This window comes from Larimichthys crocea, unplaced genomic scaffold (assembly GCF_000972845.2).
Source record: "Larimichthys crocea isolate SSNF unplaced genomic scaffold, L_crocea_2.0 scaffold271, whole genome shotgun sequence".
Classification (NCBI taxonomy): Eukaryota; Metazoa; Chordata; class Actinopteri; family Sciaenidae; genus Larimichthys; species Larimichthys crocea.
In genome coordinates this window covers 12,391-36,298 of record NW_020853581.1, presented here as the reverse complement: position 1 = coordinate 36,298, position 23,908 = coordinate 12,391, and the positions used below count along the sequence as shown (strand labels likewise).

The window sequence follows — 23,908 nt, the reverse complement described above, 5'->3', positions numbered from 1 at the left end:
CAGATACTAGATCATATTTATATATTCTTAAATGGATATTTTATAGCAAATCATTTTAATAGGATAGTTTTCCTTTACTGGACTATGTTTACCACGACATGACAGTTTGAAGTTTGCAGTAAATTAGGACCATGCTACTTTTTACTTTATCCTTTTACCTTCTAAAGAAATATGGAGATTTTCATTTCAGACTCTGGAACCTGCTGAAATAATTAAGTTTAGATGTCATTCAAGACGCTGCTCACTCCTAGCTGTCAGGGAAGAGCCGAGGAAGAATGAATGACTGACATTTGAGTTTAAAATAGAAAAAACACTGAACACTAAAAGAACATTCAGAGTAAGAAGTGAATAAATAAACACCCCACATGCCGAACAATTAACATGTGTGGTTGCAAAGTTCAGTTTCTCCCATCAAATACTGATCTTTTTATCAGTGGATGCTGAACAGACAGAGAACCCAAGGCTGACACATCATGGTGGCATTTGTCTGCGCAGAGACACTCGTGTTAAAAATGTGACATCAAGGGAGTACTGGGACCATACGTAGCACACACACATTAAGGATGTGTATGTGTAGAGACCCTCCATGCACACACACACACCAGCATGTCGACATGTGCCGTGTCCAGGACCTGAAGAGTCCCGCTGGTCTTCTGAGGAGTGGCAGAAGCAAAGAGCTGGGACAGAGAGGATCAGGCACTGGAGCAGAAGGTAGGGGCCGAGACTCTGAGGGCCAGGCCTGTCTGGAGAGACCCTGCTGAGGCCGGCAGAGGAGCTCAGTGGCATTGTGCGGCGGCAGCCTCATCCAGATGGCTGCTGTGTGATTTAGCAGAAACGGGAAGCAGCTGTGGCCAACGCTGAGCCCCCCCACGCTTGACTGGGACCCGACAGGGGAGGGAGGGTATTTGCATGAGAGGGATAATCTGGCCAACCAACTCTGGCCCTGCCAGAATCCCAAATCTCACTTCCTCTTTCAGCCAGCTGACTGAAATACTCCTTTAAGAATCAGACTTAACCACATCCAATTGTACTGTTAACAGGATCCAACAAGATGTTAGTTTAGTTTCACACTTTAAATAACTGTGTCCCATTTGGTCACTGTTTCAACTTCAAATCTGGGAATGACCGCACAATTAAATATCACATTTGATTGTCTCTCTTGGCTTTTCTTTACATGACTGGATGTCTATTCGGGAATGGGCATTTCAGTATTTCTACTTTTTTGCTACTTTACTTCACCATATGTCAGAGAGAAATAGTTTTTATTTATTTAACAGCTTTAGATACTTCTTAGATTAAGATTTTATATTGTTATTGTTTTTATAAAGGATTACAGTGGTTTCCAACCTGTCACATGACGAGTTACAAAAAAAGTGCCAGTGTCTCTTTGTCCCATCCATGTCTATAAGTTGTTGCAGTTCCAATAAAGACATTTGTCCTCTAAACTTCTCACATAGTTTCATTTGAACTGTTTGAGGCCCAAAAAGGTAGATTTTCCCAAAAGGAAAGATTAGAGAACACATATACATTTTTGCAGCAGAACTTTCTTTCTTTCTTTCTTTCTTTCTTTCTTTCTTTCTTTCTTTCTTCTTTCCTGCAACGTGAATCACCTTACAAACCCTCACATTTATCTTGTGACCCATTTGGAAACATTGGACAGAATTGCATAGTTAAAACTAGTTTCAACACAGTGAAAAGTTACATATGGCCGGGTGAATTAGTATTAACGGAGCATGTTATGTAAAATAGTAAAAGACTCAGGAGGCTTTTTCAATGCAGCCAAACAAAGCCATGTTGTTTTACTAATAATAATAGAGGTGTCAATAATAATTACAAACACAATCTGACTCTATGATGCGTAAAGCTCGACTAGAAGAAGTTATTACAGAATTTGAAAGCTATGAATGGCTATTTAAAAAAAAAAAAAAAATGCTGATGATAAATAATATAAAAAAAAGATTATTCCTACATTTTGCTCAAAATAATTCCATACTTTTATTCTGGTACATTTTTAATGCAGACTTTTATTTGTAATGGATATTTAAAAGGTGCTTCTTCCACCACTGTCTATACCTAATCAGCACATCACATTTAGACATTAAACCTCCACAGGTTACTTAGATGCCCCAAGTCCATCATCATACATTTCTACCTCAATTCCAAATTTCAGTGACAAGCATATAGGCAGTATTTATTCTTATCTAATACATGTACTGTCTAACCCCAGATGTGACCACAGCCACTGTCAAATTGAGCTACAAGCTTACACCATATGGCACCGTTTTCAGCTCATACTCTATGGATCTCACCGGCACCAGAGGAATTCTGTGCATCTGTCCCGGTCCAGCTGTGAGGAGTCTCGGTGTACAGAGTACCCGAGGGGGGGAGGGGTTTGTGTGACTACTTTCAGCGCTGGCTAATTCAACAAAGTTTGGATACAGAGGCCAACCACACATCTGAAATATTTATCAGCAACTTGACAAAAAGATGAAAAATAAATGAAAGTCTTTTTTCATGGTCTTCCAGATTTTCAAAGATTGCTTCATTCATTTTACATGAGAATTTCATTTAATGTGTCCACAATCTATAATGGTCCTCTTCACTGGCAGTCTATGTCTGACCAGTGAGGCATTCAGCTCAAAACATATCAACAATGTTAAGAATCTCAGATGACCACTTGGCGATGGATTAACACAGTTTCTGCTGTGTGAAGAGAGTAAGAGGCCATCTTATTCATTAATGATTGCTGAGAAATACACTGGACAGTTTGAAATATATACATCTAGACCAGCCATGAACCCTGTGGATTAAGATCAGTACTAAAATAAAAAGGTATTGTACTCACACTTATTGTCTAATAAAAAGGATGTATTTCAGTAACAGACTTTCCTGTTGAGTCCATGACTGTCTTAATCACAAACAGGAAGGGAGGCAAAGCAAAAGTGAAGTTTTCAGAGCATTTTTTTAAGCATGAGGCCATGAATCCTCTCGGTGTTGCCCAACTTCCTCGGATATGATTAGCACATCCAGCCTCAGGAACATTTCAGGACAACCAGACTTCAGGCGAAATGTCACAGAGTTGTGCAAATAAGAGTTTTTAACAAAGTGATCATACTGCCCTCTGTGGATTAGACGGGGAGGAGGACCGGGTGGGAAAATACCACAACACTCTGGAGATAAACTTACTAATTATTTGTTTCAATTTTAAGGACAAACACAGACATTTAAAGTTTTATTTTTTTATTAGGAAAAAATACAATTTTAGGAATTTAATTAATGGAAACAAACTGAAGCAATGACTCAGTCTGAACATAAACCGTATATGATATAGGTGAGAATGTCTTGTTCATGCTAAAAATATTACAAAAAGGATGCCAACAGCTATGAATGAATTTAAACAGATGTCATTGTTTCATCTGAACACAACATGGTGCCTCATGTTTACATCAAAACAAAAAGCTACAGTAAAATGAACATTTAAACAAATCAGCCTGGCTGTAAAAATTAGTTCAATGCATAATGCAAACAGCTGGGAGCTATTAACACAGCTGTCACCACAAAGATGACTGTGAATAAGAATAAAGATAACAAGGATGCATCCACATTTTAGACATTCAAAACTGAGTTAACCCACAGTTCACTTATTTCAGCTGATGTGTTTGTATTTCTATTCCAGGTGTAATTAAAGACCGGTGTTAATGAATCACAAAACAGCTGCGCAAACGGCTACGCAACGGCTGCAAAGAGATGAACTAAAACGACCAAGTGGACACAGAGGGGGTGGACAAAATAACAGATACACCTGCTCAGTATCTAACACACATCTCAGCATTTAGAAAACAATATTTGTGGAGCTTTTTGATTAGACTGTCACAGTGATGTTGATCCAGGAACTCTGTGTGCTCTGTGTTCAATAAAGACAGTATTTAGGATTTGTCCAGAGCTGAACTGTTTATCTAAACTCCAACTTGAGAATAACATAACAAAATAACATCCATAACTTTAACAGAGGTAGAGGATAATGCCGGTAAGGAGTCAGGTTTAACGTCCACATCCAAATGTCTTATTCCACTCTTCATACAGCTCCAAGTCTTTTGATGAGACACTGGGTCGTACCGTCTTCAGAGCTTCCTGGAAGTCAGTGTACAGGATTGGTCGCACCTGATCTGCAGTGATAGTGGCGATGTCAGTGAGCTGGATGCTGCGGATGGGCCCCAGCGCTGCCTCTCTGCACAGCTGAGTCATATCAGCCCCTGAGAAGCCTTCAGTCGCTGTCACCACACTCTCCAGCTCTTGCTCCCTCAGCTGATTCTTCTCTTGTGACATGAGGTTAGAAACTATCTGCCATCGGGCGGTTGCCTCAGGCAGGGGGATGTATAACCGCTTTGCTAGGCGTCGTCGGGCAGCCTCGTCTATCTCTTGAGGCCGGTTGGTGGCGCCCACCACTAGGATGCGGTCCTCAGCTGCTGTGGCTGCCCCATCCAGCTGAACCAAGAACTCTGTCTTTATTCTGCGTGATGAGTCGTGCTCCCCGTCTGTCCGCTGGGACAACAGTGAGTCAATTTCATCGATGAAAATGACAGCAGGCTGGTGGCAGCGGGCGATGGCGAACAGGGCTCGCACCATTTTTTCTCCTTCACCCACCCACTTAGATGTGAGCGATGAAGCACTGATGCTAAAGAAAGTGGCACCTGATTGGCAAGCTATGCATTTTCCTATCAGAGTTTTTCCAGTGCCTGGGGGGCCGAACAACAGGATGCCTTTGGGTGGACCACGGAGGCCAGTGAAGATGTCAGGTCGCAGCATTGGCCAAACCACAATCTCCTTTATGGTGGTTTTGGCAAACTCCAGGCCTGCTATGTCATCCCAGGAAATAGGAGGCCCGTGGTCCATGATCTCACTCATGATGAGCTCGATTATCTTTGGCTCAAAGTTTTTAAGACGCTCATCCAGGATCTGAGGTTCCTGATTAGAATTATGACTCGTCCCACCTTCCTCCTCCTCCTGTCGTGGAACAGGTGACACAAATTTAGAGGATGTACCTCGAGGTCTGTTAGCACCCAGAGACTTCTTCACAGTTGCAGCCATCCCAGCGGTCTGACCTCTCTGGGATTGATGGGAATGTTTTTTATGTTGATCAACGATGAACTGCTCGCGTGCAGTTTTGAAGTTGCTTCCTGCTCGTGGGTCAGTACCTGCTTGACCTCCGTGTTGTCCCCTGCCCACATCCCCTCCATCTGTGTTGTAGAAATTCTTGCGCTTAGATGGGTTGGAGGTGGAGAAGAAGGACGACTGATGGTTTTGCGTGCCTGCTGCAGGGCCAGGGTTTCCCTGTGGAGGAACTGAAGTAGGATGACTAAACACAGACTGTGGTCGGGCTGGAGGTCGGGAGAAGGAGTTTGGATTTCCTGAGATCCCATCACAACCTCTGGGCCTCTCTGACGTTATATTAGCAGCAGGATTACTGGCTGTAATGTTAACCTCTGTTTTAGGTTGTGGTGGTCCTATGGGTTTGAACAAAGCAGCCTCTGACCTGACTCCACTAAAGGCAGCAGACAGGGAGCTGCCTCTGTTCTCTTGCCCCACAGATATGTCAACATCTCCTGGTGCCACAAGGGAGCCTCCTCCACCTGTCCCTGCTTGAATCATCTTCTGCACGCAAGGCAGCTCCAGCACACTCTCCATGGTCAGGGAGGACTCCCATTTGTCACTGTAGTTCCTCTGACTGCGGGCCAGATGCAGAGCACTCTCTGCATAGTTGTTAAGCCCTGTGCGGGGGTCATCTGAGTCCAGCACTGCGGCATAGCGCTCCGAGTAGGTCCTGAGCAGGCTGGCCATGCCGGCCTGAGAGAGCTGGGAACTTGCCCATGCATACTGAATGGAGAGAATGTGGGCCCGGTAGGCATCGGCCGTCTGTTCGGGTGTACAGTTGCCAGATGAAATGTCAAAGGACCTCCTCTGCCATTCGTCCAGGTGTGCTCCACTCATGCCTGGCCTGCTCCAGTCTGGTGAGGGAGAGGAGACAAAAGTTATTAAAAATACATGACCTCAGTACAAGCCGAGGCACACATCACCCCTGACCCATACCCGTACAAAAAGGTTACAGTTCTGTGACATGTATGGCTATATGACACAGGGATCCACTGATATAGCATTGATCTCATAACTTAGAAGAGCATATTTTAAACCAGCTGCAGACGCTGAGATATCCTGACAGTTCATCAATAGTATGGTTCGAGCTCCAAGAGGGCTGGATGTCATTCATTAGCATCCCTGCCTGGTAAATGTACATGTCTTTGAAACTCCTCAGTTTAAAAAACACGCTCTGTTAGACTCCATGCAAACACAAAGACAAGAGAGAACAATATGCACCTGTTTACACAGGATGAGTGGTGGACAGCTCTGACAAATATCTAGTGAATTTGATGGTTATGTAGCTGTAGTGGAGGGAAGTTCACTGACAAAGCTGCTCTGGTGTCCTCTAGGTTATCAAGCCTATCCTCCATGACATGCAGATATAAACAGTCTATGGACAGGACCTGCTACTGACAAACAGCGACACACGACAGGCCACAATACTGAGGGTGAATGACGTCACTTACTCTTAGTGATATCTTCTTATGATAATATGCTAAATGTAAATGTGTGCCACACTGCAAACACAAGTTTTACACCGTCGCCTTGTTCTAAGTCGCTGTATTATCACTCGCCGTGCAGTTTTTCGCGCCCCGAGTTTCTTACCACTTCCTGCCACGTTCCAATTCGTTCACCGAAAAACTAAATTTGTCTCTCGTCATCGATTCCACCGAATGTAAAACCAAAACTGACCTTAATTTGTCCTCATTTAAGCGACAACACGACGATTTTTGATTGAAGATATACAAATAATAGAGAACAAGCGGAAGCAAATAACTTATTTAAACATATTGGAATGGGACCCAAAACTTGTCACGACTAGGGAGTGCTCCATTTATCCTCCAGCTTCGCCCAGAGACTGCTCACTCTCTGTTTGATGTGTTATTATCACTCCATCAACTTCCACGTGAAACCTTTCGGCTGTGGATAATGGATTAAAAACTACGACGCAGTCTCACCCAGAGAGAGAGAACCTTTTCTTCAGTTTTAAACTTATTTCCTCTGAACTTTGGTTTCAACATTAAACTCCGAGCTGCTCACTTGTTGCGAGGTCTACGACGCCATCTTGTGGCCACTCTGTATAGACGAAGAGACAGTCGCTTTATCGTGTTGCATTCTGGGAAATGCAGTACGAACGTTGTTGAAATTCACTCACGCGCTGAATTTCGACATCAATTGTCCTTTAAAGAATAATTATTATGCAGAAATTGTACTCCAGGTTGTGTTGATTTACTTTTATAATATATAAGAAACAGTTAAGTGTCAAATACCTGTGGTATCAGTGTTCGCGTAAACTACACTAACCACAACCGTGGAGCTTTTTGTTTATGCCGTCGACAGTGGATGACAGCGGCTGCAGAGGTTCAGAGGAGCGTACGCCGCCGGTGGGAAAATAAGCTGCGTTTGTGATATTGTGTAGCCAACTAGGCAGTTAGTTAACATTTGTCTGTATTTAATATTAAAGTCTTTGTGTTTGAGGGCGGGAGACCGGAAAAGTTTCCCGGATAGCTGCTCATAGTGGTCGCAGTGCGTTAGCTGTAGCTAAACCGGAGACGGGATGTAAATGAATCCAGACGGGACCAGCCCCAGGAGCCGGCAGCAGCAGTCAGTCACACCCTTGTCTGGGGGTTACTGAGGAAACCCTGCATGCTGAGCAACATTAACGCGCTATCCTTCACGTGTTGTTATGCTTCATATAAACACATGTTAGCTTCAAACTTCTGAAAAATAGAGTGAGTTAAAAAGGGAAGAGCGGAGAGAGGATATGACTGACTCATGGCACGGACAGAGGAGATAACCCTGAACGGTCTGTCTGCTGCAGTGCCAACCAGATAGCCTCGTAACTAGCCAGACAGCTAAGTTATTTACACACCCAGTCGTTTCTATTATACACCCCCCCTCGTAGTAGCGTTATGACTTCCCCGATGTACACCTTTGTCACCCGCGACGACAACAGCTCTGTTTATGCAGAAGTTTCCAAAATCCTCGTCTCCACTGGACAATGGAAGAGGCTGAAAAGAGACAATCCCAGATTCAACTTAATGCTTGGTGAACGGAACAGACTGCCCTTTGGACGTCTAGGTAAAGGATGCTCTTTGTTATCTCTCATGATGCAGACAGCAGAGTATGTTGGGGCTATATTTAGCAGACAGCTGCTGTGACTGTGCAGCCTTGTCTCGCTCTGGCGTCATGTGGAAAGAGTTTGTCTCTCGTTTGGATGTGCACATGTGGCTGTTTGGATGCATTTTTATAATAATGTGGACTTCACAGGTCACGAGCCAGGACTGATGCAGTTGGTGAATTACTACAGAGGAGCAGACAAGCTCTGCAGGAAGGCGTCTTTGGTCAAGTGTGTATCTGTCTTTTAAAAATCCATATGTTCTGTCTTCACTCTGGCTTTTCTGCATATGCATTATTGAAATTGCAATTAGCTGACCATTTCCCCTCTTTACCATCAGGCTAATAAAGACCAGCCCGGAGCTGTCCGACTCCTCTAACTGGTTCCCGGAATCTTACATCATATATCCGACTAACCTCAACACCCCGGTTGCTCCAGCTACAAATGGCATTAGCCATCTGAAGAATAATCCCAAGACAGATGAGCGGGAAGTTTTCTTGGCCTCCTATAACTCTAAAAAAGAAAGTGGAGAGGGCACAGTGTGGATAGCCAAGTCATCTGCTGGAGCTAAAGGTGAAATCTATGAGCCATGTTTCACTGCTTTAAATCCAAGTTAGCCTCTTCTTCTCCTCTTGAAGAGTCTCATGTCTTCTTAAATGATATTAACTTCAATCAAAGAGCTATTTAGAAAAGTTGAGCTCTGTTAAAAGCAGCTGTTTTCTCCCTGACGCGATTACTGCTTGTGTTGTCTGCTGTTTGGACGGAGCGCGAGGCAGGTGGTGTTTATAACACATTAACATATCTGGTTTTATCGCAACAGGTGCTGGTATCTTGATATCCCATGACGCTAATCAGCTGCTGGAGTACATTGATAATCAGGGACAGGTTCATGTTATACAGAAGTATCTTGAGAAACCTCTGCTTCTGGAGCCGGGACATCGGAAGTTTGACATCAGGCAAGTCTTTTATGTTTCTCCCAAACCCACAGAGATGTTAGTCTGTCTGGACTTTATAAGTGAGTCTTTTGTGTCATATCATTGCTAGGAGCTGGGTGTTAGTGGACCATCAGTACAACATCTATTTATACCGGGAGGGTGTGCTGCGGACCTCCTCAGAGCCCTACAACAGCTCTGACCTACAGGACATGACGAGCCACCTGACCAATCACTGCATCCAGAAGGAGCACTCCCAGAACTACGGACGATACGAGGAGGGGAACGAGATGTTCTTTGATGAGTTCAGACTGTACCTGCTGAAGACTCACAATGTCACCCTGGAGACCACCATATTACCTCAGATCAAGCAGATCATAAAGTAGGTCCTTCATATTTTATACTGCTGTTTTTAGATCTCCTCTCATAGGAAGCATATATTTACATATATCAGCGTTATACTATATCACTGAGGCAAGACTGGCATTTTCCAGACCCAAATGCTAAAAATGCCGCCTGAGTTGTCAAGTCATATCTGTCCTAGATGACAGTGTAAGTAAATACATGTTCAAGTTACTCGGGTGCTCAGATACATTTGACTCTTTTGGATAGCTGGATACAAACAAGAGAAATGAGATGAGACACTTTAGTTGTAGTTTGAGGGCATGTCTGCTCCACAGCATCACATCATATTCTCTTTGTAGAACTCTGATAGGATTGTTGACTAAAAATAAAACCACAGAATTAATTTGCCAGGTACTTCAGCTTTCAAAGTCACCCTTAAGGCACATGCAGCATTTTGAGGCATGCTATTGGCATCGCTCTCGGAAAGGCTTTGGTCGACCACGTCGTACAGACATGGATGAAGGATGAAGCCGACTGACTTTGATGACCCACTAAACTTTCCCCTTAATACCACTATAAGGTCAACATTTGTAGTTCACTGAAATATCTCGACAAATATGTGATTTTTGCCTTGAAATGTACTGCAGATATTTAAGGCCCTAAACTAACACAGTGAACATTCCAACCAACATGCAAGCATGATCATTGTGAGCATTTAGCTCAGGTGCAGCCTCGCAGATACGGCTATAGATCCTTATTCTTGTTAATAATGAGTCAAATATGAGTGACAGTAAAGTTATTCATGTTTCTTTTAAAACATCTCAGCATCTGAAGCTCCAGAGTTGTATTCTTAAGAATCACAGAGCAGTATTATTAGTACACATGTAGTATTTAGTATTAGTTATTGTGGTGTGTTACATCTTAGTTAGACATTTAAGTTGCATTTTCTCTTCTTTAATTATTATTACTGTGAAAATCTGACTATGATGTCAAATAGATGCTACCATTACCATCATCAAAAATAAGCTTCTTTATTGTGCATTTCCCGTTTAAATCCAGTCAAGGTCTCTAAAGTTCACTGACCTGAAATGTTCCTGATGAATTAGCACACAGCACGAGGCTGTCTATGTCTCTGTTATCAACAGTCAGATGACTGAGAATGATTTCACTGTCTGGTTTTACAGGAGCTGTCTGACGTGTATTGAGCCAACAATCAGCACCAAGCACCTGTCCTACCAGAGCTTCCAGCTCTTTGGATTTGACTTCATGGTGGACGAGAGCTTCAAAGTTTGGCTCATCGAGATCAACGGAGCTCCAGCCTGCGCACAGTCAGTAACATTCGTGGATCATTCATTGTTTTTCAGCATCTCTTTCAGTTTTACTTCCCCAGCTGTGCATCTTGCAACTTTGTACTTTTTCTCCTATTCACATTTCCTCCAGGCTACATTTAGACAAACTTTTTTAGCTTCTGTTTAGAATATGGGGAAGACAAGCGTTTAATCTATTCACCTAATTATCTATAAATGTCCTGTGTGAAATGTTGGAATATTTGTTAGGAAATCTTTGAAAATATATCTGCTGTTTTATTGCTAAATATTTGACTCTTAACTCCTGAATTTATATTTTCGGATCTTTGACTCTTAAGTGAAATTTTTTTTTAAAGTAAAAGTGTCCTTATTTTCCCATGCTAGATATTAAATCAGTCACAGCTAGCTGTGTGTTTCCATTAGACTTTATCTGAACTCAATCGATAACACAACTGTGAGGGAAAGCTGACACTTTATTATCCCTCCCCCACCAGGAAACTGTATCCAGAGCTGTGTCAAGGTATCGTGGATGTGGCCGTTTCCAGTGTCTTCGCCCTGAACAGCAGCGGTGACTCTTCATCTGCTTCCTCTTCTCCTTATTCCTCCTCCCCCTCTTCCACATTCAGCACCAACTCCTGCTCCTCTCCCAAACTGCGAGGGCCTCTTAACGTGGGTCCTTTCACTCGACTGTAAGCACACAAATATTCCCCTCATCTCCTCCGTACTAGAAGCTTCTTCATGCTCTGTCCTCACTCCCAAACTCTACCTGAAGAGTAGCACATGCCAGCGAGCCAAACCTCGAATTGTACCTTGTTTGTCGTACCTGTGGGGAGTCTTACCACAGAAATAATGTCTGCTCTTCTGATTATGCATATTATGAATGTGAGGACGGTTCTGAATGGATCAACAAACTTTCTGGGAGTTTGTGAATGAGGACAGACGCTCTTCCATTTCAGTTCCACCACCGGTTTCTCCCCAAGCAGATTAATGGAGTACTGAAGGATGCAGAGACGCTCCAACTGAGACTGTAGTGCCTTACATTTCCAGCCACGCTCCCTTAAAAAGACTGCCAGTTAGCTTGCTCTGTTACTGTGACATGTATTTGTTCTATAAGCCTTTGCACTGTTGCTCTATCAAGTCAATGCGGTCACGATCAGTCCACAAGAATTAGCGTAAAACAGATTCCGCGATATTTCAGATGACATCAGACATGTTTCTCATTTTTAATCTTTTTTAAAAATTATTAGTTATTGTTTCAGTTTCAGTGAGGAATGTGATCAAGAATAGAGCTAAATATGTTTAAACATAAAAAGACTAACACTAAAGAAATGTGTCGGATGAGCTAAACTCTTAACTTGACCGTGTGGCCACAGAATATTCACATTCAGGGTGGCCTAAATAAACAGGGACACTGTCCTTGATATAACCCAGGTTATGTTCTGCTGGAGTCTCCCTGACCTTTGACCTCTTTATGACAGAGGAGAGAGAAGGAGAGGAAAAGTATTAGCTGTTTTCAACAAATTCTTAACAAAATAGTCCAACTGAAGATGTTTTATTTGTCATTTGAAGAAAGCATGTTTGTGTGAAAGCATGTAGTAGTATGCATCCTCATACAAGCCCCCCAAACAGCACCTTTTGCCCCAGTTTGTACAGAGCTGCCCCAGTGTCAGTGTTTTATTTCTGACGGATGAAAAGCTAGACTGTCATTGTAAAGTGTTGTCAATAAGTGTGTGTGTGTGTGTGTATGTGTGTGGATTATGTTTTTGAACTGTTGACATGGAAGTAGAGTAGACTGTACAAAGTGTGTTATTGATTATTAAAAGCATTTAAAGACCCCATGAAACTGAACATATTTGCTTGTACGATAAAAGAGCCGATGGAGACCAAAAACACACAAGCTTACTTCATACTTTGTCTCGTGTTGCTACCAAAGAAAAGTCAGCGGACAGCCAGTGGCTGTAAGGAGGTCACAGTGTACACACGCAGGTGTTCATCTCGTCACTGCCTCTCCTTCAGTTACTGTCTGACATGCTCTCTACACTCTTGTTTTTATCATAGCAGCATTTCATTAACAACTTTTTTTTTGTTTTTGTTTTTGTTTCATGGGGTCCTTTTATATATATATTTCAGTTCTTTTACTTTGACTAAAATCTCCTTGTGAGTAGACGAGACATTAGAGGTTTAACTTGTGTCAAATGTGTGTTATGTTACTGTTTGTTAGAAAGGAGTGTTTAGTTTTTCTTTAGAGGTGAGACTCAAAATTTGCTCAAAATTTATGACAGCTGCACGCTGGGTAGTTTATTCAACTGCTGTGTGTACAGGGGCTCGTTTAAACACACCATAAGTCACTATAATGTTATAAACCCTGCTGTTTCTGTTTTTAGTTCAAATGTGTAAGGCTTTGCTTCCCATGTGAGTTAAGGGACACCATCAGCATTTATTTATGTTTTTAATCACTGTGTATTTGTGTTTACAAGATGACTGAAGGATAAATGAAGGATATGTACGTGGTGGAAGGACAGAAAGATGGAGGAGTTCAAGCAGGTGATGGCGATGAATTCAACCTTGTTCGTTTTTAAAGAAACAGGGCACTAGTCACAAGTCACTAAGAAGATATGACGTATCTATTTCTGTGATGTATTACAGAGACCTGCTGCAGCTGAAATGGTGTTTGAAAGTTTGGCAGATATTAGCAGAAAAATGGTTACTCATTTCATGATTGTGTTGGCAAATGAGTTAAAAATGTCTGCATCAAAAACGAACTATCAGTATTTCCTTTTATTCAATTTGTAGGGAAATGTCTTTCCATCAAAGGGAAGGGTGCCTTAGAGGGAATTGCATATTTATGACAAGAAGCAATGGACCTCCAGCATTTAAACGCACCTTCATCTGTATGTTTGTATTGAAGTGAATCTTCCTTATTCATTATTAGACCTCTTTTAAATATTACGATGTCATTTCCTTCTATTCAGAGTTCTCTGCATGTCTGACTCATCATATCTCTCCTGGATTTCCTCATCTTTACCAAAGATCCAATTCATGCTGTGTTTTCAGTGTCAAATGATGTTTTGTAGTTGCTGTAATCTGGATATTATCAGGCCAACATGATCTAAAAACAAGACTCATATTCAGATGGATGTCTGTGCTGTGTTTTCTTTTCTTTTTTTGTTAGGTAATGTTTTATCCAAAATCTTGCATGAACATTTGTCTTTATCAGAAACAATATTACTAGAATAAAACAACATTACTATTGTCAAGCTTCTGTCAAGTGTACATTTCTGCTTTGCATGGTTCAATTGATTTCCTCCTGCTTCAAGTGTTTTTGCTATGCTCAGTTAAACACATCCCAGACACACTGTAATTTATATATATAGGCCTCAAGATCAAGCAGCAATCCAAGAGAAGTCGAGTGTTTCTGGACCATGACTGCAGCTTGTGGGTAAGATAAACTGAGTGGCTACAAATACAAACATATGCTTTAATGCATTACTTAAATCAATTCAATAAGCAACTGTTGACATATAATGAGATCTCTTCCTATCATTCCTGAGGTGTGTCAACAGAAGAGGGATCGATCTGTACCACAAAAATCAATACAACAGCCCTGGAATAAATGTTTCAATTTATTTTGAGTTTCTTTTGTATCCGTTTCAATAGTTAATATTCATATGTCATTGCTACATATTGTATGTGTATCAATCTCTTAAAGGAAAACACACAAAACATAAATATGAAAAATATAAACAAAAGCCTAAAACAGAGTTGTGAATGAAGCAGATTACTCACAAAACCACTCAGAATATTGAGCCATCTTTCACACCTCCTCTATCTGTGCAAGGCATGGACTAACACGGTGCAAAATCTTGCATCGAGCTCACTGGACCAAAGAGAAGCTATCAGTAAGATTCCCAGACATAGATCTAGCATGCAACCGCTGTAAAATGACCCCATCCTCATATTTCCACACGTTTTGGAGCTGCTCCAAACTGACGACCTACTGGACTTCGGTGTTCATAACACTTTCCGAGGTCCTGGAGGTGTCTATTGCCCCCTGCCCCAACTTTCCGAGGTCCTGGAGGTGTCTATTGCCCCCTGCCCCATCAACCGTCCGCTGTTTAATTAGTTAACAACAAGTTAATTAGGACAACCACTGACTTTGTTGTGTTTAGATGATAACCCACTTAAATACTATTCAGTACATACTGCACTTATCTAATGTTTTTAAAAAAATTTTTTGTTTTTTTTGCTTTTTTTGTTTGTTTATTTGTTTGTTCTGTTTTCTATAACACTTTTCCTTTTTATATTCATATATGTCTTTTTTTACAACATACTTAACATACATTGTCTTAAATGTACTCACTTTATTATTATTAATCTATCTAAATATTTTTTATTTTTACTTTTCGGGACAGGGATTTCTCTGAGTGTTCTTGTTTGTCTGTGTTATACTATGAGAAAAGCTTAATAAACAAAGTAAAAAAAGAAATTAAAAAAAAGAATACTGAGCCATCTGTCAAACTCAACTGACCACTTTGGATCTCTTCAGGTGTGGATATAGATGAGCCTGAATTTGGATTGATTTGGAATCATCTATCCACCTGAATGTCTTTGGACTGTGGGAGGAAGCTGGGGAGACCCGTAAAGACATGAGGGGGACGTGTAAATTCTACACAGAAAGGACCAACCTGGGGTTAAATCACTAACTGTACTCTGCTGCTGAAATAAAACATTCCAGTTGTGAGTCGTCTGACTGAAACAAATGTTAGTGAATGATTGAAGTGTTATTCCACTCAAAGAATGACTCCTGTTAGGTATGTATCTGCTTTTATGAAGCTGCATCTGGGGTAAATGTAGTGGTAGAGGACTGCTACAACATTCCAAAGGAGCACTGCACTGCTTCTCCAAGTATCGGAACCATGTCTGTCACAGTGAATATGAGCCTTCCTGAACACAAACATACATGTATACAAAGTGTATATATATGAATATGAATCCCACAACAATTCAAAGGAACTCTGGGATTGTTATTTTGGGACTTAGTGGCTGGTTTTATTATAGATTAATGACAAACGGAGGGAGCCATACTGATTTCAGAACAGTTACTGTGATTCATTTCTTGCGCCATGTTCTGTTGTTAAACCAGTGTGTGAATTATTTCTGATCTAACAAACTGTGTACAAATCTATGAATGAATTAGACTCAGTGATGTCTGCAGGACTGCTCCAGCTGCTGTAAAGACCTGTTCTTTCATTTCACAGTTATAGTAGATTCAGTGTTTTGGTTTCACTGTTGATGCTGGAGTTTAATTTTACTGAATGACAGCATTTTAAAAGACAGTGATAATAACTTTTATTGACTGAAATCAAATTTTATCAGTGTGGGAGCTTCAGGAAAATGAGTTTATACTGACCAGCCTCCAACACTGCAGCTGTTTTTTTACGTCACCAAATGCTACCTGGGCGTGATGACGTCACGTTTTAAAAACTCAAGCCTCCTATGCACGAGGACAGATGCTGCCGGGTGCGGTGGCGCGCGCCTGTAATCCAAGCTACCGGGAGGCTGAGGCTGGCGGATCGCTTGAGCTCAGGAGCTCTGAGCTGCAGCGGACTATGTCGATCGGGTGTCCGCACTAAGTTCGGTATCGATATGGTGCTCCTGGGGGAGCCCGGGACCACCAGGTCGTCTAAGGAGGGGTGCACCGGCCCAGGTCGGAAACGGAGCAGGTCAAAGCCCCCGTGCCGCTCAGTAGTGGGATCGCGCCTGTGAATAGACGCTGTAGTGCAGCCTGAGTAACACAGCGGGACCCAGTCTTTTTACACTCTTTGTACTGTTCAACAAACAGCTGGGACAACACACACGCTCAACAACAAGCTCTTTCTATGTTCCACAGCTTCATCACTGCTTTGGATTTTCTTGTTGCCATGAAAAACCTCCAGAAACCACTTGTGTTTGTTTGTCCTACAGCGCCTCCACCTGGAGGAGAGCAGCAATGAGCAGCAGTCACAGCAGTCAATGGGACAGCACACATTCAGTACACTAACAGGTTTTTCTGTCACTGATTCAGTCAGCTTCATCCAGAGGGTTGGTGTGGAGCAGCAGGAGGACAACAGAGCAGTTGCAGCAATTTCACAGATTATTACCACAAAGAGAAGGAGAATACTTGTATTTTTCAAATGACTGAGTGCTCCATGAATGCTTATTTTAGTCTGTCATTCTGTACAAAGACCACAAGAAGAAGATAACCACTAGATGAGGCAATTTTTTTCTTATATATATATATTTTTTTTTACTCAAAATAGAAATGGAAGTAAATGATTTCTGAGGGATTTTGTGTCTGTCCTACTGTGTTACTTTTTCAGTCTTCCCAAGATTTCATCCCTGTGTTAACGTGATTGAAGCCTAAGAGGAGAAGGCATCTGCGTAATTAGGCTGTAGTGAGTTAGTTGTAGTTAGTCTGTAATGAAGATTCAAACTAATTTAACTGGATTAAGTCAGAACAACAAAAGTCACCTCATCTGGAAGTAAAAAATAGAAGCAAAGGTTTGATTTGAATTAGACTCTACGATCTATCGATCACTATGATGGAAATATTGAAATTATTCTCCTCCACAGTTCTTTGTTTATTTGGCCTACTTCTAACCCTCTGAATTTTAAGATTGCAATGAATCTATTGATACCAAACACACAATGTTTTAAAGTTAGCACCAAATTAAGTGTTTTTCTGCTGATCCTGTCCACAGCAGTGCATGGCTCTACTTCTCTACTCTAGGTGGAAGTAGCTCATACAACCCCACTTCAAAATACCATAACTATACCTTTGTAGGTGCCATATGTAAGATTCTGAGGCGTTCTACGTATTAATTTCATGTTTTAGTTAGTTTGTATTGTTAATGGGTGAATCAGTTGTAATATTGCTTAAAAAAAATAACCCTTCGATGAATTTCTCAGTTGTCGATGACTGTGAAGGACAAAAATTTAGTTAGCATAAACAATTGATTGTGGAAATAATTAAATATTTGAATGAATATTACATTGTAATCTTCAGTTAGGATATAACAGCTAAATTCAAATCCTATAATAATTTTAGGAGACATGTTTCTGTAATGTAATCCTAAATGGAGATAAGACACAGACAGATGAAGTTTCTGCAAAATATAACAATATCTGAACTTTGATTTTTTTGTTTGTTTGTTTTTGATGTAGGGGACTAAAACCTTTTTTTTCTCCGGCCGTCTTTCGACGTGTGTGGGAACCAGAGCACCTGGAGAAAACCCACAGAAGTTGATGTTACTTTAGTCCTCCCTCCTCCTATATGTGGTAAATACACGCTCCATTTATATCAAATAACATTTTGTTGATTCCGTTTATGAACACAGCTGAAAAGGTGAATCCCACAACAACTCAAAGGAACTCCAAACAGAGGGAGCCATACTGATCTCAGAACAGTTACTGATTCATTTCTTGTGCCATTTCTGTTATTAAACTGTGTGTTGCGATGAAAAATATTTTTATTGACTGAAATCAGGTTTTATCAGTGTGGGAGCTTCAGGAAAATTAGTTTATACTGACCAGCCTCCAACACTGCAGCTGTTTTTTTACGTCACCAAATGCTACCTGAGCGTGATGACATCACGTTTTAAAAACTCAAGCCCCCTATGCACGAGGACAGATGCAGTGGGCTTCAGTTTGATGCTATGCCTCCTTCAGACAGTCACCCAGCCTCCCCAGATCTACTATCTGTGTGTTTGCAGTAAATATGTCTACTGCTCAGTATACTGTGTGTGTGTGCAGTAAATATCTGTACTGCTTGGAATACACAAACAGTATACTGAGCAGTAGACAACTTTACCGCAGACATACTGTCTGTGCCTGTGTGTGTTGCAGTAAAAATATGTCTACAGCTCATATCACTGTGTGTGGGTCTGCAGTTAAATCTCAATACTACTGAAATACTGTGGTGCGTGTTTGTTGTGTGTCAGTAAATATCTGTACTGCTCGGGATACAAAAACAGTTATACTGAGCATAGACATCTTTACCGCAGGACCTATAGGGTCTTCGGTTGTGTTTGCACTTGCAAGAAATATGTCTAACTGCTCAGTATCAGGCTGGTTGATGTGTTGTGTGTGTGGGTACGTAAATATTGTACTGCTGCAGGTACCAAACATATTACTAGCAGTAGACATCTTTAAACGGCAGACATACTATCGTGTGTTTGCCAAGAATATGTCTACGCTCAATATACTGTGTTGTGTTGCAGGTAATATCTGTACTGCTCGGGATACCCAAACAGGTATACTGGCAGTGACTCTGACAGCAGACATATGTCTGTGTGTTTTGCAGTAAATATGTCTACAGCTCAGTATACGTGTGTGTGTCCTGCAATAAATAATTCCAATACTACTAGAATACTGTGTGCGGGTTTGGTGTACATAATAATCTGTACTGCTCAAGAGACAAAAACAGTATACTGAGCAGTAGACATCTTTACCGCAGAATACTGGTCTGTGTGTTGCAGTAAATTATGTCTACTGCTCAGTATAACTGTGTGATTGTGTTCACGTAAATATCTGTAACGCTCGGGACCACACAACAGTGATCTGCAGCAGTCGACATCTTTACCGCAGACATATGTCGTGTGTTGCATAATATGGTCTCTCCTGTTCAGTATACCTGTGTGTGTCCTGCACGTAATATCGAATACGTACTAGAGAATACTTGTTGGCGGGTTTGTGTGTACAGTAATATCGTACTGCTCGGAACAAACACAGTATACTGAGCCAGTCGACATCTTTACCGCCGGACATACTATCTGCTGTTGTTTGCAGTAAATCTAGCTACGTCTCAGTATACGGTGTGTGTGTTGCGCTTTGGGGTACAGTAAAGATCTGTGACTGCTCAGGAAAATACACAAACAGTCTACTGAGACAGAAGACATATCTTTTACCGAGAATACTGTCTTTGTATCTGCAGTAAATGATGTCTACTGCTCAATATACTGTATGTGTGTGCCAGTAAATATCTGTACTGCTCGGTGATACACCACAGTCTTTACTGAGCCAGTAGACATCTGTTACCGCACGACAATACGGCTGTGGTGTTTGCAGTAAAAATACGTCTACGAGCTCAGTATTACTGTAGGTGTTGGTCTGAATAAATATATAATACTATTGAATATACTGTGTGCGTGTTTGTCGTTGTACAGTAAATATCTGTAATGCTCTGGATACACAAACAGTATACTGAGCAGTAGACCATCTTTACCCGCATACATACTGTCTGTGTTGTTGCAGTAAATATGTCTCCTGTTTCAGTATACTGTGTGTGTCTCTAGAGTCTAATATCCTACTACTGAGTAACTGGTGTTGTGTGCGGTGTGTGTGTAGCAGTAAAGCTGTTAACTGCTTGGGATTACCAAACCAGTCATACTGAGCAGTAGACATCTTTAATTGCAGAGACATGACTGTCGTTGTTTGCAGTAAATATGTCTACTGTTCAGACACTGTAGGGTGTGGCGTGTGTTTGGCTACCAGTAAACTAGCTGTACTGCTCGGGATTACACAAACAGTATGACTGACAGTAGACATCTTTACCGCAGACATACTGTCTGTGTGTGTTGCAGTAAAATGTCCCTCCTGTTCAGTCATACTGTGGTGTCTCTCAGTTATACTATTCGATACTGAGTAACTGTGTGTGTGTGCGTGTCGTGTGTGGTACAGTACATATCTGTATGCTTGGGATACACAAACAGTAATACTGAGCAGTATGACATCTTTATGCAGGACATACTGTCTGTGTGTTTGCAGTTAAATATGTCTACCTGCGCAGTATAGCGTGTGATGGGTGGGTGTTGCCGCAGTAAATCTTACTACATGTAGTTAACTGTCCTGCGTGTGTGTGTGCAGTAAATATCTGTACTGCTCGTATACACGAAACAGTATACTAGCAGTAAACATCTTTACCGCAGACACTTTGCCCAATTGTTTGCAGTAAATATGTCTACTGCTCCAGTATACTGTGTGTTGTGTGTGACAGAATATCTGTACTGTTTCTGGGCTACACAAACAGTAACTGACAGTAGACATCTTTCCCAGACTACTGCCTATGTTTTTGCCGTAAATATGTCTACTGTCAGTTACACTGTGGTGTGTGTGATTTTGTGTGTGCAGTAATAACTCCTAGCGTTCTCAGGATACAACAAACAGTATACTGAGCCGTGACACTTACCAGCAGACATACTGTCTGGTGGTTTGCAGTAAAAATGTCCTACTGCTCAGTATACTGTGTATGTTTGTGTCTCGTAATAAATATCTGACTACTGAGGTTATACTGTGGTGCGCGGTGTGCATGTAAATATCTTACTGCCTCGAGATACACAGACAGTATACTGAACAGTAGACATCTTTACCGCAGACATACTGGTTCTGGGTGTTGCCAGATAAATATGTCTACTTCTCAGTATACTGTGTGTGGGTGCCGTGTGTGTGAACATAAATATCTGTACTCTCAAACAACAAAACAGTATATCGTAGCAGTAGACACTTACCGCAGACATACTGTCTTGTGTTTGCAGGAAATAGTCTCACTGCTTAGTATACTGTGTGGTGCGTGTGTGGTGTGCCAGTAAATAATCGTGACTGCTCGGATACAACAACAGTATACTTGACAGTAGACATCTGTTACCGCAACATACTGCTGTTGTTTGCAGTAAATATATCTACTGTTCAGTACACTGTGTGTGGTGGCGATGTGTGTAACAGTTAAATATCTGTATGCTGCAGGCTACCACAACAGTTACTAAGCATAGAACAAATCTTTACCGCAGATCATACTGCTGTGGTTCTTGCAGTAAATAATGTCTCTGCCTCATTATACTGTGTGTGCGTGTATGTAGGAAAATCTGTATACCGAGTCTAACTGTGTGCGTGTGGAGTAAGTAAATATCTGTACTGACTCGGGGATACACAAACAGTTATACTGAACAGTAGACCATCTTACCACAACAACTGTCTGTGTGGTTGCAGTAAACTATGTCTACTAGCCTCAGTAACTGTGTGGCATGTGTGTACAGTAAATATCTGTACGCTCGGGATACACAACCAGTATACTGAGAGGGCTTAGTAATCTTTAACCGCAAAGACATTACTGTCTGTGTGTTTGCAGTAAATATGTCTCTGTTCAGTATACTGTGTGTGTTGGCAGTAATATCAATACTACTAGATAGATACTGTGTGCGTGTTTGTTGTGTGTACATAAATATCTGTACCGATCGGGATACCACAACAGTATACTGAGCCTATAGACATCTTTACCTCGACATACTATCTGTGTGTTGCAGAGTAAATCTAGCTACGCTCAGTATACGGTGTTGGGTTTGCGTGCAGTGTGTGTGACGTAAATCTGGACTGCTCCAGGATACACAAACCAGTATACGAGCAAATACATCTTTACGCAGACATACTGTTCTGTGTATCTGCAGTAAATATGTTCTATCTGCTCAATATACTGGAATGTGTGTGCAGTAATTATCTGTACTGTTCGGGATTACACAAACAGCGAATACTGAGCAATAGACACATCGTTACCGCAGAACATATGTCTTGTGTTGCAGTATAATAGTTCACAGATCAGTTATACTGGATGTGTGTCTACGTAAATATCACATACTATTGAATATACTGTGTGCGTGTTTTGTGTCAGTAAACAGAGTATCTGTAATGCTCTGATACCACACACAAGTATACTGAGCAGTCAGACATCTTTACCGAAACTAAAGGTCTGTGTGTTTGCATTAAATATAGGTCCTCCTGCTTCGTTTACGGTGTGTGTCTCTAGAGTTTAATATCCTACTATGAGTATAATTGTGTGTAGTGCGTGTGTGTTGTGTACAGTAAATCAGCTGTTACTGCTTGGGATACACAACAGTTATACTGGCAGAGACAGCTTTAATTGCCAGACATTCTGTCGGTGTGTTTGGCAGTAAATATGGTCTACTGTTCAGTACACTGTGTGTGTGCGTGTGTGGTGTCTGTACAGTGAAATAGCTTTATGTACGCTCGGGATACAACAACCCAGGTTACTGGCCAGTAGATCCAATCTTTACCGCAGAATTTATGTTCTGTGTTTTGGAGTAAATATGTCTCCGTTCCTCATTACTGGTGTCTGCTGCAGTTTAATATCTTATACTACTGAGCAGTTATTAACTGTGTGTGTGTGCTGTGTGTGTGTGTAACGTAAATATATCTGTATTGCGTGGCTACCAAACAGTATACTGCAGTAGAACTCCTCTAATGCAGACCACTGTCTGGTGTTTGCAGTTAAATATGTCTACTGCTCAGTATACTGGTGGTGTGTGTGTGTCTGCAGTAATATCCTGTACTATCTGGGTAATAAACTGTCTGGTGTGTGTGGTGCAGTAAATATATCTGTTACTGCTCGGATACACAGACAGTATACGTACAGCAGTAAACATCTTTACCGCAGACATACTGCCAATGTTGTTTGCAGTAAATAGGTAAATGTCTTCGACTGCTCCAGTTAATAACTGTGTGTGTTGTAGTGTACAGCAAATAGCTGTGAACTGCTCGTGAATACACAACAGTATACTGAGCAGTAAACATCGTTAACCGCCAGACATTACACTGCCTATGTTGTTTGCAGTAAGAATAGGTGACTAGTTTCAGTAAAACTTTGTGGTGTCATTGTGTGTACAGTAATGATCTCTACTTCTGCAGGATACACACACAGTATGAACTGAGAGATAGACATCTTACCGCAGACATACTGCTGTGGGTTTTGCAGTAAAATTGTCTACTGCTCAGTATATCTGTGTATGTGTCGTAGGAAATATCTTTAACTACTGAGTATACTGTGTGCGCGTGTGTTGTCAGTAATCTCTGTGACTGCTCGAGAGTACACAGACAGTATACTGAACAGTAGACATCTTTACCGCAGACATACGTCTGGGTGGTTGCCAGTAATAGTGTCTACTTCTCCATATACTGGTGTGTGTCGTTGTGTGTGTACAGTAAATATCTGTACTGCTCAAAATCACAAACCAGTATACTGAGCC

At 41.4% G+C, this 23,908-nt stretch overlaps 2 protein-coding genes across 5 annotated transcripts; one reads left to right on the top strand and one right to left on the bottom strand.

Annotated features, from left to right (window-relative positions):
* Nucleotides 1-3,381: 3,381 nt before the first annotated feature.
* Nucleotides 3,382-7,206, bottom strand: fignl1 (fidgetin-like 1). Of its 4 annotated transcripts, none has more exons than XM_027276003.1 (2): nucleotides 7,095-7,206; nucleotides 3,382-6,005 (listed from the first exon to the last, which is right to left on the bottom strand). In XM_027276003.1, exon 2 carries the CDS (start codon nucleotides 5,986-5,988, stop codon nucleotides 4,042-4,044), a length of 1,947 nt encoding a protein of 648 aa, XP_027131804.1. In that variant the 5' UTR covers nucleotides 5,989-6,005; nucleotides 7,095-7,206; the 3' UTR covers nucleotides 3,382-4,041. The 4 variants fall into 4 exon arrangements, with proteins under 4 accessions (XP_027131804.1, XP_027131803.1, XP_010732826.3 ...); XM_027276002.1 differs by lacking the exon at nucleotides 7,095-7,206 and adding an exon at nucleotides 6,829-7,042; XM_010734524.3 differs by lacking the exon at nucleotides 7,095-7,206 and adding an exon at nucleotides 6,603-6,802.
* Nucleotides 7,207-7,490: 284 nt separating this feature from the next.
* Nucleotides 7,491-16,651, top strand: ttl (tubulin tyrosine ligase). Its single transcript, XM_010734523.3, has 8 exons — nucleotides 7,491-8,217; nucleotides 8,407-8,485; nucleotides 8,595-8,827; nucleotides 9,075-9,210; nucleotides 9,299-9,568; nucleotides 10,716-10,859; nucleotides 11,333-14,866; nucleotides 14,908-16,651. The coding sequence occupies exons 1-7, from the start codon at nucleotides 8,049-8,051 to the stop codon at nucleotides 11,529-11,531; spliced, it is 1,230 nt and encodes a 409-aa protein (XP_010732825.3). The 5' UTR covers nucleotides 7,491-8,048; the 3' UTR covers nucleotides 11,532-14,866; nucleotides 14,908-16,651.
* Nucleotides 16,652-23,908: the final 7,257 nt, after the last annotated feature.

Excerpts from the sequence above, each read along its gene's own strand:
- fignl1 (XM_027276003.1), bottom strand. The coding sequence starts at position 5,988 with ATGAGTGGAGCACACCTGGACGAATGGCAGAGGAGGTCCTTTGACATT.
- ttl (XM_010734523.3), top strand. The coding sequence starts at position 8,049 with ATGACTTCCCCGATGTACACCTTTGTCACCCGCGACGACAACAGCTCT. Across the intron at positions 8,218-8,406 it reads ACTGCCCTTTGGACGTCTAG|GTCACGAGCCAGGACTGATG; the intron begins GTAAAGGATGCT and ends TGGACTTCACAG. Across the intron at positions 10,860-11,332 it reads GGAGCTCCAGCCTGCGCACA|GAAACTGTATCCAGAGCTGT; the intron begins GTCAGTAACATT and ends CTCCCCCACCAG.